We start from the raw sequence: 15,838 nt of genomic DNA, 5'->3' as shown, positions 1-15,838 counted from the left end.
TCAGAATACACACTGGAAATACCGGGGTCAGTGCCAGGGTTGGACTCTTTCCTAGCGGTCACAGGAAAGGCAGAACGTTCCTGAACTGAAATAGCCTTCTGGCCACCGAAGATGAACAAATGCCCCCTTGTTTCAACTGCCTGCCAGGGGGCCAAGGTTGATATAGGTGACCATTTAAATTTTACCTGTGCAGGGCCTGGGTGACTCACAGTCAACTGAGCATTGACTCTTGATTTCAGCTCAGGTCATGATCCCACGGTCCTGGGATGGAGCCCCACGTGGGGCTCTACGCTGAGGGTGGAGCCTGCTTACGAGTCTCTCTCCCTCTGCCCCTCCCTGCTGCTTGCACACTCCATGTCTCTCAATAAATAAATAAATTTTACTTGGACAAGATCAACTGTAACTGGCAAATAGCACGAGTACTATAACTCCTATTAAAACAAACAACAACAACAACAAAACAAAACCAGAGTATTTATTTAAAAACAAATAAAACCCTCGGAGTTACCTGGGTGGCTCAGTCAGTGAAGCATCTGACTCTGCGACTCTTGATTTTGGCTGAGGTGATGATCTCATGATTCCTGGGATCAAGCTTTTCCCCGCACTCCTCGGCTCCCACCCCGTGCTGTCAGCATGGACCCTGCTTGGGATTGATTCTCTCTCTCTCTCTCTCTCTCTCTCTCTCTCTCTCTCTCTCCCTCTCTCTCTCTCTGCCCTTCCCCCACCTGAGTGAATACTCTCTTCTCTATCAAAATAAATAAATAAACTAAAAAAAAAAAAACCTAAGTAGGTCAACGAAATGACTCAGATATTGTTGCCACATCACAAATTTCAAGCTTTATGATGATATATTATTGGCAGGCAAGCACGCACAAAGGGTCATTTAGGAAATTAGAATAAGGACTAATCTATCTTAGCTACAACCATCTCCACATCTCTACCCCCATTTTGTTTAAAAAGACATGGTGGCACATATTTTCATATATGTACTCTGAGGATGCCACTAAAGCCTGGTCAAAATAAAGGTCTGGTGGGTGGTGCCTGGGTGGCTCAGTCGGTTAAGCATCCAACTTCGGCTCAGGTTATGGCCTCGTGGTTCGTGAGTTCGAGCCCCACATCGGGCTCTGTGCTGACAGCTCAGAGCATGGAGCCTGCTTCAGATTCTGTGTCTCTCTCTCTCTGCCCCCCCCCAGCTCTGTCTGTCTGTCTCTCTCTCTCTAAAATAAATAAACATTTAAAAAAATTTTATAAGATGAAGCAGAAAAGACCCTCCCCGAGTCATTCATAAATGAAATGGGGCTCACTGCATTATTCCCTGTCTACCCAAAGAGACACATATCCAGAGGAGGAATGGCATCTGGCATCCTTTTTGCTTAAAGATTATTCACTAGGCGAGTTTCTTTTACCTGAACTATCATGTGTACACTTTGACCAGAGAATATAGTCCCTCTCCTGGTTCCCAAGAGTCAGGGTGATCCCGCTGGAGCAGCAGACGGGGGTCAGGGCGAGCAGCTTGGCCGCAGAAACAGAGTAACAGTCTCTCTCCTTCACGGCCCACCTCTGACTCAGCATCATGTGGTTGCAAGGGATCAGATACCTGTAACGACAACACGGCTGCATTCAGTGTCTGCCACATCCACTCCCATCGGGACCTGAGGTGGACGCATGATGCATCCTCTCCCCACTCTCGAGCCAGCCACCCTACCAGCCCCGGGGCTCACTCGCTTGCCTAAAACCTGCAGAGGGCTTCCTTCTTCTGGCAGAACCACCCCCTTGCAGAGGGCCCTCACGCTGCAACCTTCACGAACTGCCTCCTCTCTCACCGGGTCCGCTATCGCTCTGCCTCCATGTCTGCACCCACGGTAACCCTCACTAGGAATGTGCTCCCCGTTCCCTGCCTCACCGATGTCTTGTCATCCTGCAAGGTCCAGCTTCAGTGTCACCCTCTCTGGGAAGGCTTCCGGGGCTTCCTGCTCCAAGACAGAGCTACTCCCGCCCTCCACTACACTCACCGCCCTCTCCTAAAGCACGGGTACCTAGACTCACAATTATTTCAGCGTCTCAGAACACTCGGACACTCAGTACAACGTGCTACCAGAGCAGGGGCCTTCTTTGACAGTGTGGTTTCATAGTCCCAGAAACTCTGGCTCGTAGTGGATGCCGAATGACCGCAGCCGCACGAAAAGGCAAAGACCCACTCCACAGTGCAAACCCCCTCTTGTACTCTCGTGGTTGACCCTGAGAAAATATGGCGGCGAGAGGTGTTCTGGTCACCAGTTCCAACATGGGAGCTGGGGACAGGGAGAAGGGGTGTCCCAACACCAACAAGCCCAGCAAGGCTCTAGGCACCAGCAGGGTGTCCTTCAATTCAACTCAATTCTGGCCATATCTACCTGGAGATAGGGTCCACAGGTGAAGGGTTTGGTCCTACATGACTGTTGCCCACATACACACACTTCAGATGACCATCGCAGGCCAAGGTTATCACCTGTGCTTCTGACCAACCTGCTATAAATGGGAGGTTCCAACAACCTCCTTGGATATCAAATAATACACTGCAGTGGCTCACCGAACTCAGAACAACATTTTACTTCCTGGATCACCAGTTTATTACAAAAGGATATAACTGGGGTACAGTCAGATGGTGGAGATGCATAGGGCAGGGTGTGGGGGAAGGGCGCAGACCTTCCATGCTCTCTCCGAGGGTATTGTTCTCCCCACATCTCTGTGTGTTCAACAACCTGGAAGGTTTCTGAACCCGGTCCTTTTGGATTTTTATGGAGGCTCTATTACAGAGACACGGTTGATTAAGTCATTGGCTGTTGGTGACTGATTTAACCCGGGAGGTCAGGGGAGTAGGACCAAGAGTTGTAAGTAACCATCTAATCACAAGGTTGGGTCTCCTGGCAACCAGCCTCCATCCCCAGATTTGGGTCCTGGAGTGGCCTTATCAACATAACAAACACATCTTTGTTCCTCTCAGCATGTAGGAAATTCCAAGGGTTTTAGGAGGTCTGTGCCAGACACAGGACAGAGACCAAATATGTATTTCTTATTATAAATCACAACTTCACAGTGGCCAAGGCCTCACCAAGGAACACTAGGCCCCACTGCACACAAAATGCTTTCCGTGGGTAATCAAAAATACCTGAGTATCACTATGAACCTAGAGATAAGAAAATCTGGGCAATCAGTTCTGACACTCTGGGAGCACATCCGTGGGCTTCACAGGTGGAATAAAGTTTGTTTAAATGGCTGACACTCTTTACGGGGGGGGGGGGGGGGTGGGTGGGGAGACAATACTGTTCCTTTAAACAAAGACGGAAAAAAATGGGATGGAGCATTCCAGAGCCAAGTGTCACTCGGACACAGGGGCCAATTCCCGAAGACCTGAGCCATGATCTTCAATAAACCAGAATGTTTTTGTTTCTGTTTTTCGCTTTTGAGAAAGAGGCAGTACAGAAGAAAACAAGCTATGATGAAGGATTCGGTGAAAAAGATAGAAGTACAACTTTCAGGGTGTGTCTGGAGGCCTGAGAACAACTAAGCTGTGTCTCCCACTTCCTGTTGATCCAAATGAGGAAGGTACGTTTACATTAATGACTGACCAACGGCAAGAGCCTGAGTCAAGGAGGAAAAAAGACTGAATTCTTTTCATGGTGCTTTACATGAACAATCTTAATAACTTTCACAGTGTGAAACAAGTTTGCCACTTAGCCCTCCCATTCCCAAAAGAACCACCACACCATTCTTCAAGTACTCTGCCAGAGGCTCCTAGTCTCTTCTCCCCCACACCCACGGGCATATAATCCACACACTCCTGAAGCCTAAACTTGGAATCACCGAGATCCAGACATTCCCCGCAGGTCTGATGTGGTGGCATCGACTTTCATAAATTCGAGTGTATGAATATCAAAGGTCATAAAAACAAAAAGGAAAGAGAGGAGGACAACATGGGCAAGGTGACAGGTCTGTTTTAATTCTTGGCCCAGCTCTGGGATCTTGATCCGAGCACTAGCAGAGAAGAAACAGGAGTTGTAGGTTGAGGCACCAGGGTGGCTCAGTCAGTTAAGCTTCTGACTTTGGCTCAGGTCATCATCTCACAGTTTGTGAGTTCGAGCCCTGCGTCAGGCTCTGTGCTGACAGCTCAGAGCCTGGAGCCTGCTTCGTATTCCCTCTGTCTCTGTCTCTCTCTCTCTCTCTCTGTGTGTGTCTCTCTCAAAAATAAACAAACATTTTAAAAAAGAAGCTGTAGGTAGCAAAATGAAGGAGGTCTTTTCACAAGGATCTCTGTGAGCAGAGATGCTTTGGTGACAGACAATGATGCAGAGGAGAGAGGCTTTCTCCCACTTGTCTACACAGGGCACAGCTCTGGCCCTGAGGGCACAAGGGAAGGCAGTGCTGGGCCAGCACCTCAGCACCTCTGCACTCTCAGGTGGGGACCAGGCAGGGGCAGAGGGAGACAGCACCAACCAAAGGGGCCACACCAGGCACTGCTGTGGCAACTGTGGTGGTGGACACACTTGCTTGTGACCATGGGTTAAGACCCCTCCCTAAGGCCAAGGTCTTAGTTGACAGCTAAAGGCCAGAAGACCCAGGAAAACATCGTGTGGTTGTTGAGATGGACTGTTCTCATCTCACTGGCTGGTGAGGCCTAGGGAAACTCATATCACATAGGATTTATTATCTCCTTATTTTGATCATTAATTATTTAAGAAAGAAACTGCTTCAATGCTTTGATACACTGCAGGAACTTGATGACTGGTTACAGCTCCAACCAAGCATATTTCATGATTTAAGTTGATATACATAGATTTCTGCTCTTTGTTTGAAGTATTTTTTAGAAATGGAACAGTGGATCAAACCTAATAAAGCTATTTATCAAATATCACCAGTGGGTAGCTGGAAATTATATTAGAATAAAGAGTAATTGGGAATTTGCAACTTTGCAAACACATATTTTCAGCAGAAACTAAGAATTTTCTTCGAGTAAATCTAATAAACAGATTCCCTATAGGCTGAAGCAGAGGTTTTATCAAATCGAAAAGGGGGGGGGGCCTGGGTGGCTCAGTCAGTGAGGTGTCTGACTCCCGATTTCAGCTCAGGTCATGATCTCGCAGGACATAAGTCTGAGCTCTGCTTTGGGCTCTGTGCTGACAGCCCAGAGCCTGCTTGGGATTCTCTCTCTCTCCCTCTCTCTCTGCCCCTCTCCGCTGTGCGTTCTCAAAATAAAGTTAAAAAAAAAATTGGAAATGGGGAGTGAGTTCACATGAATAACCCCTCCCTCATATTCACAGCGCTTCCACAGCACCTCTGAAATGAAGGATCATCCCAGAGGGAAGAGTGGGAAAACCATGCGTTGACCCTCTGTCTTCCCATCCCTTACAGGGAAAGATTAGGAAGAGAATGAATGTCAGAAGCTGCCCTAATGTCCAATATCAAAATGAAGTGGCTGTCGATAAGAGAAAAATCACTCCAGAATTTGTCCTCAAACCATCTTTTCATTTATACTACACATACTTTGTCTGGAGGCTTTTATTTAAATTCAAAAGCAGTAAAAATAATCAGAAACTAAGAAATATCTGATTTTAGAGATCCAGATTACTCAAAGCCGTCCTACGACAAAGCAGGGGGAAAAAATGATATCGTCCATATTGTCCTCTCTTTTTTTCATTATTTCCCCAACCCTTCGCACCCCTTGGCCCACTGTCTCTCTCCCTGGCTCTCACTCATTGAAGTGAAGCATCGTTGCGTCTGAAACAGTTCAGTGACAGCCAATCAATAACAAAGCGCACACATTGCCTACTGCTACACTGACAACACGAGCGAAACAAAGCAGTACAATGAAGTAGGTAAGGTGTTTCTATGAGATGACAAGAACCTCAATAACGCACCAAGAGGCAAAAATCTACAAAGCAACATCAGTAAATTTCAAAAAGATTGTTTTCCAAAGACATTCTGACTGTACTTTTCCTAGCCATCTTCCCCTAGGCTGGCTTGCCTTTTTTTTCCCCCTGCTCTCCTCCAGACACCTAGCTCCCATGCAGGATGGAAATGTTCCTGAAGTGGACACACAGCAACACACTTTGCTCTCCAAGCAAAACATCCTCTAACTGAACACAACAGGCAACGCAATTCAAGAACCTGATGACAGACCAGCACTTCCGGAAAAAATGCCCCAACCAGAACATTCAGAAACGGCATTCAGGGTAGTAAGCAATTAAATTTTGCCTAAACTGGCAAGTGCCAGGAATACGGGGGTGATCTGTCACCTCACTGCTTATCAGCATTTCCTGCCTGCCTCTGGCCTATTCTATGTCACATCCATGCAGGCAGACAGTTTCTCCTTGGTTTTCTGCTCACTAAAATAGCCTCTCTTTTGGGGGTACCTTATTTCAAGTTACGGCTTCTGATTATTATGCTAACCGTAAGAAATATATCACTTATGAATGGATTATCACTTTGCAATATCAGTATTTAGTAGTATTTGGATTGCAACAAAAATGGACATATAGTTATTATTTATCACATAACAAATAAGTTCAATTCGGTGGACTCACATAATCTCGACTGCTCTACTGCCTCTCAGCCCCACACGTTTATCATGTGCGTTCGAACCACTATAGTGGCAATAACAAAAAGGACAGATTATAAATCTGTGTTTTATGTCCCTGAAGATAAAGTTTAAATGACTAGAAGAATAAGGATTTTGCATTGTCTTTGCTTTTGTACAGATTCTAAATCAGAAAAGACAACGTTTTCATTAGTTTAGGATGTATTTTCCAGGAAATTCTCCTCCCTTCAATTTGTGTAGTATGTTACAGTGTTTCAAAAACACTTTTCAGATAGCCCCACACTTGATCCTCCCAAACATCTTTGTTTGAGCTAGAAATTCCAAAAATAGAATAGGTCAAGTCAGCAGTTCACTCTCCTTCTAATGGGATCTGTTACACTTTATCAATTTAACCACCGTCATTCACAGCCTTGTTTTCATAATTTTAATCTCTTTACCTCTTTCTGCTGCAAATGTAGTAACTTCTTCCATTCTATCTCCTAGTTCACTAATTCTCTCTTTCTCTCTTAATCTGTGTCCCACATGCTATTTACCCAAACCCCTGATTTTTCATTGTAATAATTACAGCTTTTACTTCTAAGAGTTCTGATTGGTTCTTGAAATCTGTCTGTTGGGGCGCCTGGGTGGCGCAGTCGGTTAGGCGTCCGACTTCAGCCAGGTCACGATCTCGCGGTCCGTGAGTTCGAGCCCCGCGTCGGGCTCTGGGTTGATGGCTCAGAGCCTGGAGCCTGTTTCCGATTCTGTGTCTCCCTCTCTCTCTGCCCCTCCCCCATTCATGCTCTGTCTCTCTCTGTCCCAAAAATAAATAAACGTTGAAAAAAAAAAAATTTTAGAAATCTGTCTGTCATTTTTGCATTATCACAAAAACACCATTTCTTTAACAGAAAATAACAAGTGTTGGCAAGGATGTGGAGAAACTGGAGCCCTCGTGCACTGTTGGTGGGCATGTAAAATGGTGCAGCTATTATGCAAAACAGTAAAAAACTTAAAATAGGAAGATGGCGGCGTAGGAGGACGCTGGGCTCACCGCGCGTCCTGCTGATCACTTAGATTCCACCTACACCTGCCTAAATAACCCAGAAAACCGCCAGAGGATTAGCAGAACAGAGTCACCGGACCCAAGTGCAGACGAGAGGCCCACGGAAGAGGGTAGGAAGGGCGGCGAGGCGGTGCGCGCTCCACGGACTGGCGGGAGGGAGCCGGGGCGGAGGGGCGGCTCGCCGGCCAAGCAGAGCCCCCGAGTCCGGCTTGCAAAAGCGGAGGGGCCTGACGGACTGTGTTCCGACAGCAAGCGCGACTTAGCGTCTGGGAGGTCATAAGTTAACAGCTCTGCTCGGAAAGCGGGAAGGCTGGAGGACAAAGGGAGGGTGAGCTGCGGAGCCCCCGGACGGCAGAGCTCAGTTTGGCGGGGAACAAAGGCGCTCGCCAGCGCCATCTCCCCCGCCCATCCCCCAGCCAAAATCCCAAAGGGAACCGGTTCCGGCCAGGGAAATTGCTCGCTCCGCGCGAACACCCAACTCTGTGCTTCTGCGGAGCCAAACCTCCGGCAGCGATCTGACTCCCTCCGGCTGCCACAGGGCCCCTCCTGAAGTGGATCACCTAAGGAGAAGCGAGCTAAGCCTGCCCCCCCTGCCGCCGTGCACCTTGCCTTCCCACCCCAGCTAATACGCCAGATCCCCAGCATCACAAGCCTGGCAGTGTGCAAGTAGCCCAGACAGGCCACGCCACCCCACAGTGAATCCCGCCCCTAGGAGAGGGGAAGAGAAGGCACACACCAGTCTGACTGTGGCCACAGCGGTGGGCTGGGGGCAGACATCAGGTCGGACTGCGGCCCCGCCCACCAACTCCAGTTATACACCACAGCACAGGGGAAGTGCCCTGCAGGCCCTCACCACACCAGGGACTATCCAAAATGACCAAGCGGAAGAATTCCCCTCAGAAGAATCTCCAGGAAATAACAACAGCTAATGAGCTGATCAAAAAGGATTTAAATAATATAACAGAAAGTGAATTTAGAATAATAGTCATAAAATTAATCGCTGGGCTGGAAAACATCATACAGGACAGCAGAGAATCTCTTGCTACAGACATCAGGGGACTAAGGAACAGTCACGAGGAGCTGAAAAACGCTTTAAAGGAAATGGAAAACAAAATGCAAACCACCACGGCTCGGATGGAAGAGGCAGAGGAGAGAATAGGTGAACTAGAAGATAAAGTTATGGAAAAAGAGGAAGCTGAGAAAAAGAGAGATAAAAAAAATCCAGGAGTATGAGGGGAAAATTAGAGAACTAAGCGATACACTAAAAAGAAATAATATACGCATAATTGGTATCCCAGAGGAGGAAGAGAGAGGGAAAGGTGCTGAAGGGGTACTTGAAGAAATAATAGCTGAGAACTTCCCTGAACTGGGGAAGGAAAAAGGCATTGAAATCCAAGAGGCACAGAGAACTCCCTTCAGACGTAACTTGAATCGATCTTCTGCACGACATATCATAGTGAAACTGGCAAAATACAAGGATAAAGAGAAAATTCTGAAAGCAGCAAGGGGTAAACGTGCCCTCACATATAAAGGGAGACCTATAAGACTCGTGACTGATCTCTCTTTTGAAACTTGGCAGGCCAGAAAGAATTGGCACGAGATTTTCAGGGTGCTAGACAGCAAAAATATGCAGCCGAGAATCCTTTATCCAGCAAGTCTGTCATTTAGAATAGAAGGAGAGATAAAGGTCTTCCCAAACAAACAAAAACTGAAGGAATTTGTCACCACGAAACCAGCCCTACAAGAGATCCTAAGGGGGACCCTGTGAGACAAAGTACCAGAGACATCACTACAAGCATAAAACATACAGACATCACAATGACTCTAAACCCGTATCTTTCTATAATAACACTGAATGTAAATGGATTAAATGCGCCAACCAAAAGACATAGGGTATCAGAATGGATAAAAAAACAAGACCCATCTATTTGCTGTCTACAAGAGACTCATTTTAGACCTGAGGACACCTTTAGATTCAGAGTGAGGGGATGGAGAACTATTTATCATGCTACTGGAAGCCAGAAGAAAGCTGGAGTAGCCATACTTATATCAGACAAACTAGACTTTAAATTAAAGGCTGTAAAAAGAGATGAAGGACATTATATAATAGTTACAGGGTCTATCCATCAGGAAGAGCTAACAATTATAAATGTCTATGCGCCGAATACCGGAGCCCCCAAATATATAAAACAATTACTCATAAACAGAAGCAACCTTATTGATAAGAATGTGGTAATTGCAGGGGACTTTAACACCCCACTTGCAGAAATGGATAGATCATCTAGACACACGGTCAATAAAGAAACAAGGGCCCTGAATGAGACACTGGATCAGATGGACTTGACAGATATATTTAGAACTCTGCATCCCAAAGCAACAGAATATACTTTCTTCTCGAGTGCACATGGAACATTCTCCAAGATAGATCATATACTGGGTCACAAAACAGCCCTTCATAAGTTTACAAGAATTGAAATTATACCATGCATACTTTCAGACCACAATGCTATGAAGCTTGAAATCAACCACAGGAAAAAGTCTGGAAAACCTCCAAAAGCATGGAGGTTAAAGAACACCCTACTAACGAATGAGTGGGTCAACCAGGCAATTAGAGAAGAAATCAAAAAATATATGGAAACAAACGAAAATGAAAATACAACAATCCAAACGCTTTGGGACGCAGCGAAGGCAGTCCTGAGAGGAAAATACATTGCAATCCAGGCCTATCTCAAGAAACAAGAAAAATCCCAAATACAAAATCTAACAGCACACCTAAAGGAAATAGAAGCAGAACAGCAAAGGCAGCCTAAACCCAGCAGAAGAAGAGAAATAATAAAGATCAGAGCAGAAAAAAACAATATAGAATCTAAAAAAACTGTAGAGCAGATCAACGAAACCAAGAGTTGGTTTTTTGAAAAAATAAACAAAATTGACAAACCTCTAGCCAGGCTTCTCAAAAAGAAAAGGGAGATGACCCAAATAGATAAAATCATGAATGAAAATGGAATTATTACAACCAATCCCTCAGAGATACAAACAATTATCAGGGAATACTATGAAAAATTATATGCCAACAAATTGGACAACCTGGAAGAAATGGACAAATTCCTAAACACCCACACTCTTCCAAAACTCAATCAGGAGGAAATAGAAAGCTTGAACAGACCCATAACCAGCGAAGAAATTGAATCGGTTATCAAAAATCTCCCAACAGGGGCGCCTGGGTGGTGCAGTCGGTTAAGCGTCCGACTTCAGCCAGGTCACGATCTCGCGGTCCGTGGGTTCGAGCCCCGCGTCGGACTCTGGGCTGATGGCTCAGAGCCTGGAGCCTGTTTCCGATTCTGTGTCTCCCTCTCTCTCTGCCCCTCCCCCGTTCATGCTCTGTCTCTCTCTGTCCCAAAAATAAATAAACGTTGAAAAAAAAAAATTTTTTAAAAAAAAATCTCCCAACAAATAAGAGTCCAGGACCAGATGGCTTCCCAGGGGAGTTCTACCAGACGTTTAAAGCAGAGATAATACCTATCCTTCTCAAGCTATTCCAAGAAATAGAAAGGGAAGGAAAACTTCCAGACTCATTCTATGAAGCCAGTATTACTTTGATTCCTAAACCAGACAGAGACCCAGTAAAAAAAGAGAACTACAGGCCAATATCCCTGATGAATATGGATGCAAAAATTCTCAATAAGATACTAGCAAATCGAATTCAACAGCATATAAAAAGAATTATTCACCATGATCAAGTGGGATTCATTCCTGGGATGCAGGGCTGGTTCAACATTCGCAAATCAATCAACGTGATACATCACATTAACAAAAAAAAAGAGAAGAACCATATGATCCTGTCAATCGATGCAGAAAAGGCCTTTGACAAAATCCAGCACCCTTTCTTAATAAAAACCCTTGAGAAAGTCGGGATAGAAGGAACATACTTAAAGATCATAAAAGCCATTTATGAAAAGCCCACAGCTAACATCATCCTCAACGGGGAAAAACTGAGAGCTTTTTCCCTGAGATCAGGAACACGACAGGGATGCCCACTCTCACCGTTGTTGTTTAACATAGTGCTGGAAGTTCTAGCATCAGCAATCAGACAACAAAAGGAAATCAAAGGCATCAAAATTGGCAAAGATGAAGTCAAGCTTTCGCTTTTTGCAGATGACATGATATTATACATGGAAAATCCGATAGACTCCACCAAAAGTCTGCTAGAACTGATACATGAATTCAGCAAAGTTGCAGGATACAAAATCAATGTACAGAAATCAGTTGCATTCTTATACACTAACAATGAAGCAACAGAAAGACAAATAAAGAAACTGATCCCATTCACAATTGCACCAAGAAGCATAAAATACCTAGGAATAAATCTAACCAAAGATGTAAAGAATCTGTATGCTGAAAACTATAGAAAGCTTATGAAGGCAATTGAAGAAGATTTAAAGAAATGGAAAGACATTCCCTGCTCATGGATTGGAAAAATAAATATTGTCAAAATGTCAATACTACCCAAAGCTATCTACACATTCAATGCAATCCCAATCAAAATTGCACCAGCATTCTTCTCGAAACTAGAACAAGCAATCCTAAAATTCATATGGAACCACAAAAGGCCCCGAATAGCCAAAGGAATTTTGAAGAAGAAGACCAAAGCAGGAGGCATCACAATCCCAGACTTCAGCCTCTACTACAAAGCTGTCATCATCAAGACAGCATGGTATTGGCACAAAAACAGACACACAGACCAATGGAATAGAATAGAAACCCCAGAACTAGACCCACAAACATATGGCCAACTCATCTTTGACAAAGCAGGAAAGAACATCCAATGGAAAAAAGACAGCCTCTTTAACAAATGGTGCTGGGAGAACTGGACAGCAACATGCAGAAGGTTGAAACTAGACCACTTTCTCACACCATTTACAAAAATAAACTCAAAATGGATAAAGGACCTAAATGTGAGACAGGAAACCATCAGAACCTTAGAGGAGAAAGCAGGAAAAGACCTCTCTGACCTCAGCCGTAGCAATCTCTTACTCGACACATCCCCAAAGGCAAGGGAATTAAAAGCAAAAGTGAATTACTGGGACCTTATGAAGATAAAAAGCTTCTGCACAGCAAAGGAAACAACCAACAAAACTAAAAGGCAACCAACGGAATGGGAAAAGATATTTGCAAATGACATATCGGACAAAGGGCTAGTATCTAAAATCTATAAAGAGCTCACCAAACTCCACACACAAAAAACAAATAACCCAGTGAAGAAATGGGCAGAAAACATGAATAGACACTTCTCTAAAGAAGACATCCAGATGGCCAACAGGCACATGAAAAGATGTTCAGCGTCGCTCCCTATCAGGGAAATACAAATCAAAACCACACTCAGGTATCACCTCACGCCAGTCAGAGTGGCCAAAATGAACAAATCAGGAGACTATAGATGCTGGCGAGGATGTGGAGAAACGGGAACCCTCTTGCACTGTTGGTGGGAATGCAAATTGGTGCAGCCGCTCTGGAAAGCAGTGTGGAGGTTCCTCAGAAAATTAAAAATAGACCTACCCTATGACCCAGCAATAGCACTGCTAGGAATCTACCCAAGGGATACAGGAGTACTGATGCATAGGGGCACTTGTACCCCAATGTTCATAGCAGCACTCTCAACAATAGCCAAATGATGGAAAGAGCCTAAATGTCCATCAACTGATGAATGGATAAAGAAATTGTGGTTTATATACACAATGGAATACTACGTGGCAATGAGAAAAAATGAAATATGGCCTTTTGTAGCAACGTGGATGGAACTGGAGAGTGTGATGCTAAGTGAAATAAGCCATACAGAGAAAGACAGATACCATATGGTTTCACTCTTATGTGGATCCTGAGAAACTTAACAGGAACCCATGGGGGAGGGGAAGGAAAAAAAAAAAAAAAAAAAGGACGTTAGAGTGGGAGAGAGCCAAAGCATAAGAGACTGTGAAAAACTGAGAACAAACTGAGGGTTGATGGGGGGTGGGAGGGAGGGGCGGGTGGGTGATGGGTATTGAGGAGGGCACCTTTTGGGATGAGCACTGGGTGTTGTATGGAAACCAATTTGTCAATAAACTTCATATAAAAAAAAAAAAAACTTAAAATAGAGTTACCATGTGATCCAGCCATCCCACTTCTGGGTATATCACCCACAAGAATTGAAAGCAGGGTGTTAAAGAGAGGTATCTGTACTCCTATGCTCCTAGAAGCATTATTCACAACAGCCAAAAAAACCCAAAACGTCCATCACCAGACATATGGAGAAACACAATGTGGAATATATAAACAGTGGGGTATTATTCAGTCCTAAAAAGGAAGGAAATCCTGACACATGCAACAACATGAAGACAAAATGAAAAGTGAAAAAGTTCAGGCACCAAAAAAAGGGTATGATTCCACCTAAGGGAGGTATCTAGAGAGTAGTCAAATTCAGAGAGTCAGAAAGTAGGAGAGTGGCTTCCTGAGGCCGGAGGAGGGAGACATGGTGAATTCGTGTTTAGCGGGACACAGTGTTCCTGTTGCAAGGTGGAAACATTTCTGGAGCTGGATGGCAGCAATGGCTGCACCACAATGTGAATGTATTTAATACCATTCATTGAACTGTATGGTTACGATGGCAAATATTATGTTCTGTGTATGTTATGACAATTAAATATAATTTAAAATGTGGGGGGGGGGGCTGGCAGTTCAGAGGGCAGAGACCAGGAAGCTGAGGGTTCCCACGAGTCTGCTGCATACCTGACTTCCGTGTATATTCTCCATTCGCTCATGGATTCCCCCAGGCAATGAGGTAGAATTCGAAATAAATTGGGGTGCCTGGGTGGCTCAGTCCACTGAGCGTCTGACTCTTGATTTGCACTCAGGTCATGGTCCCAGGGTCATAGGATCAAGCCCCACGTCCAAGCTCCACACTGAGCATGAAGCCCACTTGGGGGCTTCCCTCTCTCCTTCTCTCCCTCTCTCTCCCTCTCCCTCCCCCACCACCTGCTGCCCCTCTCACACTCTCTCTCTCTCTCTTAAAAAAAAGAAAAAGAAAGTATTACATAAAGGGCAACTATCATTATTGTATTATCGCCATCATCCTCATTAAAGAAACAAGGAAAATGTTTGGGCTCAGAGAGCCTAAGACCAGGTAGTTACGTGGGATTTGGCTTCCATCACCCTATTCAGAATCTTCGACGTGTGCCCTTCAGGCACTTTGCTGGGAAACGATTGGCCCTGACTTGGATATGGAAATATCTCAACCATGAGCCAATTTCTCCCCCTTCACGTGGCACGTGACTGGGTCTCAAAAGCAGCTAACACGATCTCTGAGGGCAGTGTTTAGCACAACAAGCACCACACCGCATCCCGCGTAGACCAAAGGTGATGGAGGAGTTGTCCCCAGCTGGGCCACATGTGATGAGGTGGCTCGGAGGGGAAAGGCTCTGCACATCCCCAGCAGGGCCAGGCTTCCAGGGAGGCTGAAAAAGACAGCTGCATTTCATGCCCCCAGCGAAGCAGCCTTTAGGAATTTGACACTTAAATATAATCAGGTTTTACCGTGGTGGGAAGCAAAGTGTGGTTTGGGGCAGTAAGAAAGGCTTTAACAAGTTGCTCTGAGGGATTCCGTTCAGGCCTTGCTAATGCATCTGTCACGTCAGCAGACACCTAACGGGAGGCTGAAGCAATCCTTTTAGGATGGGATGTTCTACTCAAAATATTCTACCCAGGCTCTCTCTTCGTGATCAGATTTGTTCTTTGCCAGTGCCTTAAGATTAGTGACTGATGACCTAATCTAAACCTCTAGAAAGTCCAAAAACTCTTTTTAAAGTAAGAAAATTAATAAGTGATCTACTTCCCCACGAAATGATAACTCTATGAGGCCTCCACCATGATGCCACCATCCACCTCTTCCAGCCTGGTTTTGGTTTTGGTTTTTTTATCGCTCCCATTTGCAGATAAACCAGTGACCATTGGTTCTCAAAATCAGCCATGCATCAGAATCCCCTGGAGAGTTAGTTAGAACACAGCTTGCCAGGCCCCACCCACCCCCTGAGTCAGCACATCTGGGAAAAGACCAAGAATCTGCATTTCTAACCTGTTCCTGGGTGAAGCCTCTCCTCTTGTCCCCCGACCACTTCGCCACCCCCTTACTTGTCCACAGCAACCACGCTGGAAATGCTAACGCAGCCACTTGGAATGTCCTCTTCTCGTAATTC

General features: G+C 45.2%; 1 protein-coding gene across 1 annotated transcript in view; it reads right to left on the bottom strand.

Annotated features, from left to right (window-relative positions):
- Positions 1-15,838, bottom strand: part of FHIP1A (FHF complex subunit HOOK interacting protein 1A) — a 96,256-nt gene that overhangs the window by 16,568 nt on the left and 63,850 nt on the right. Inside the window, exon 7 of the mRNA XM_047090463.1 lies at positions 1,407-1,597. Within this exon, the coding sequence (XP_046946419.1) occupies positions 1,407-1,597 (191 nt within the window). The remainder of the gene's footprint in view (positions 1-1,406; positions 1,598-15,838) is intronic.

The sequence above is a fragment of the Lynx rufus genome, unplaced genomic scaffold (assembly GCF_022079265.1).
Source record: "Lynx rufus isolate CCGP_SWC_20201006 ecotype Redwood Valley unplaced genomic scaffold, mLynRuf1.p SCAF_3, whole genome shotgun sequence".
Lineage (NCBI taxonomy): Eukaryota > Metazoa > Chordata > Mammalia > Carnivora > Felidae > Lynx > Lynx rufus.
Note: the sequence above shows the minus strand (reverse complement) of the source record. Positions and strands in the feature narration are given on the sequence as shown.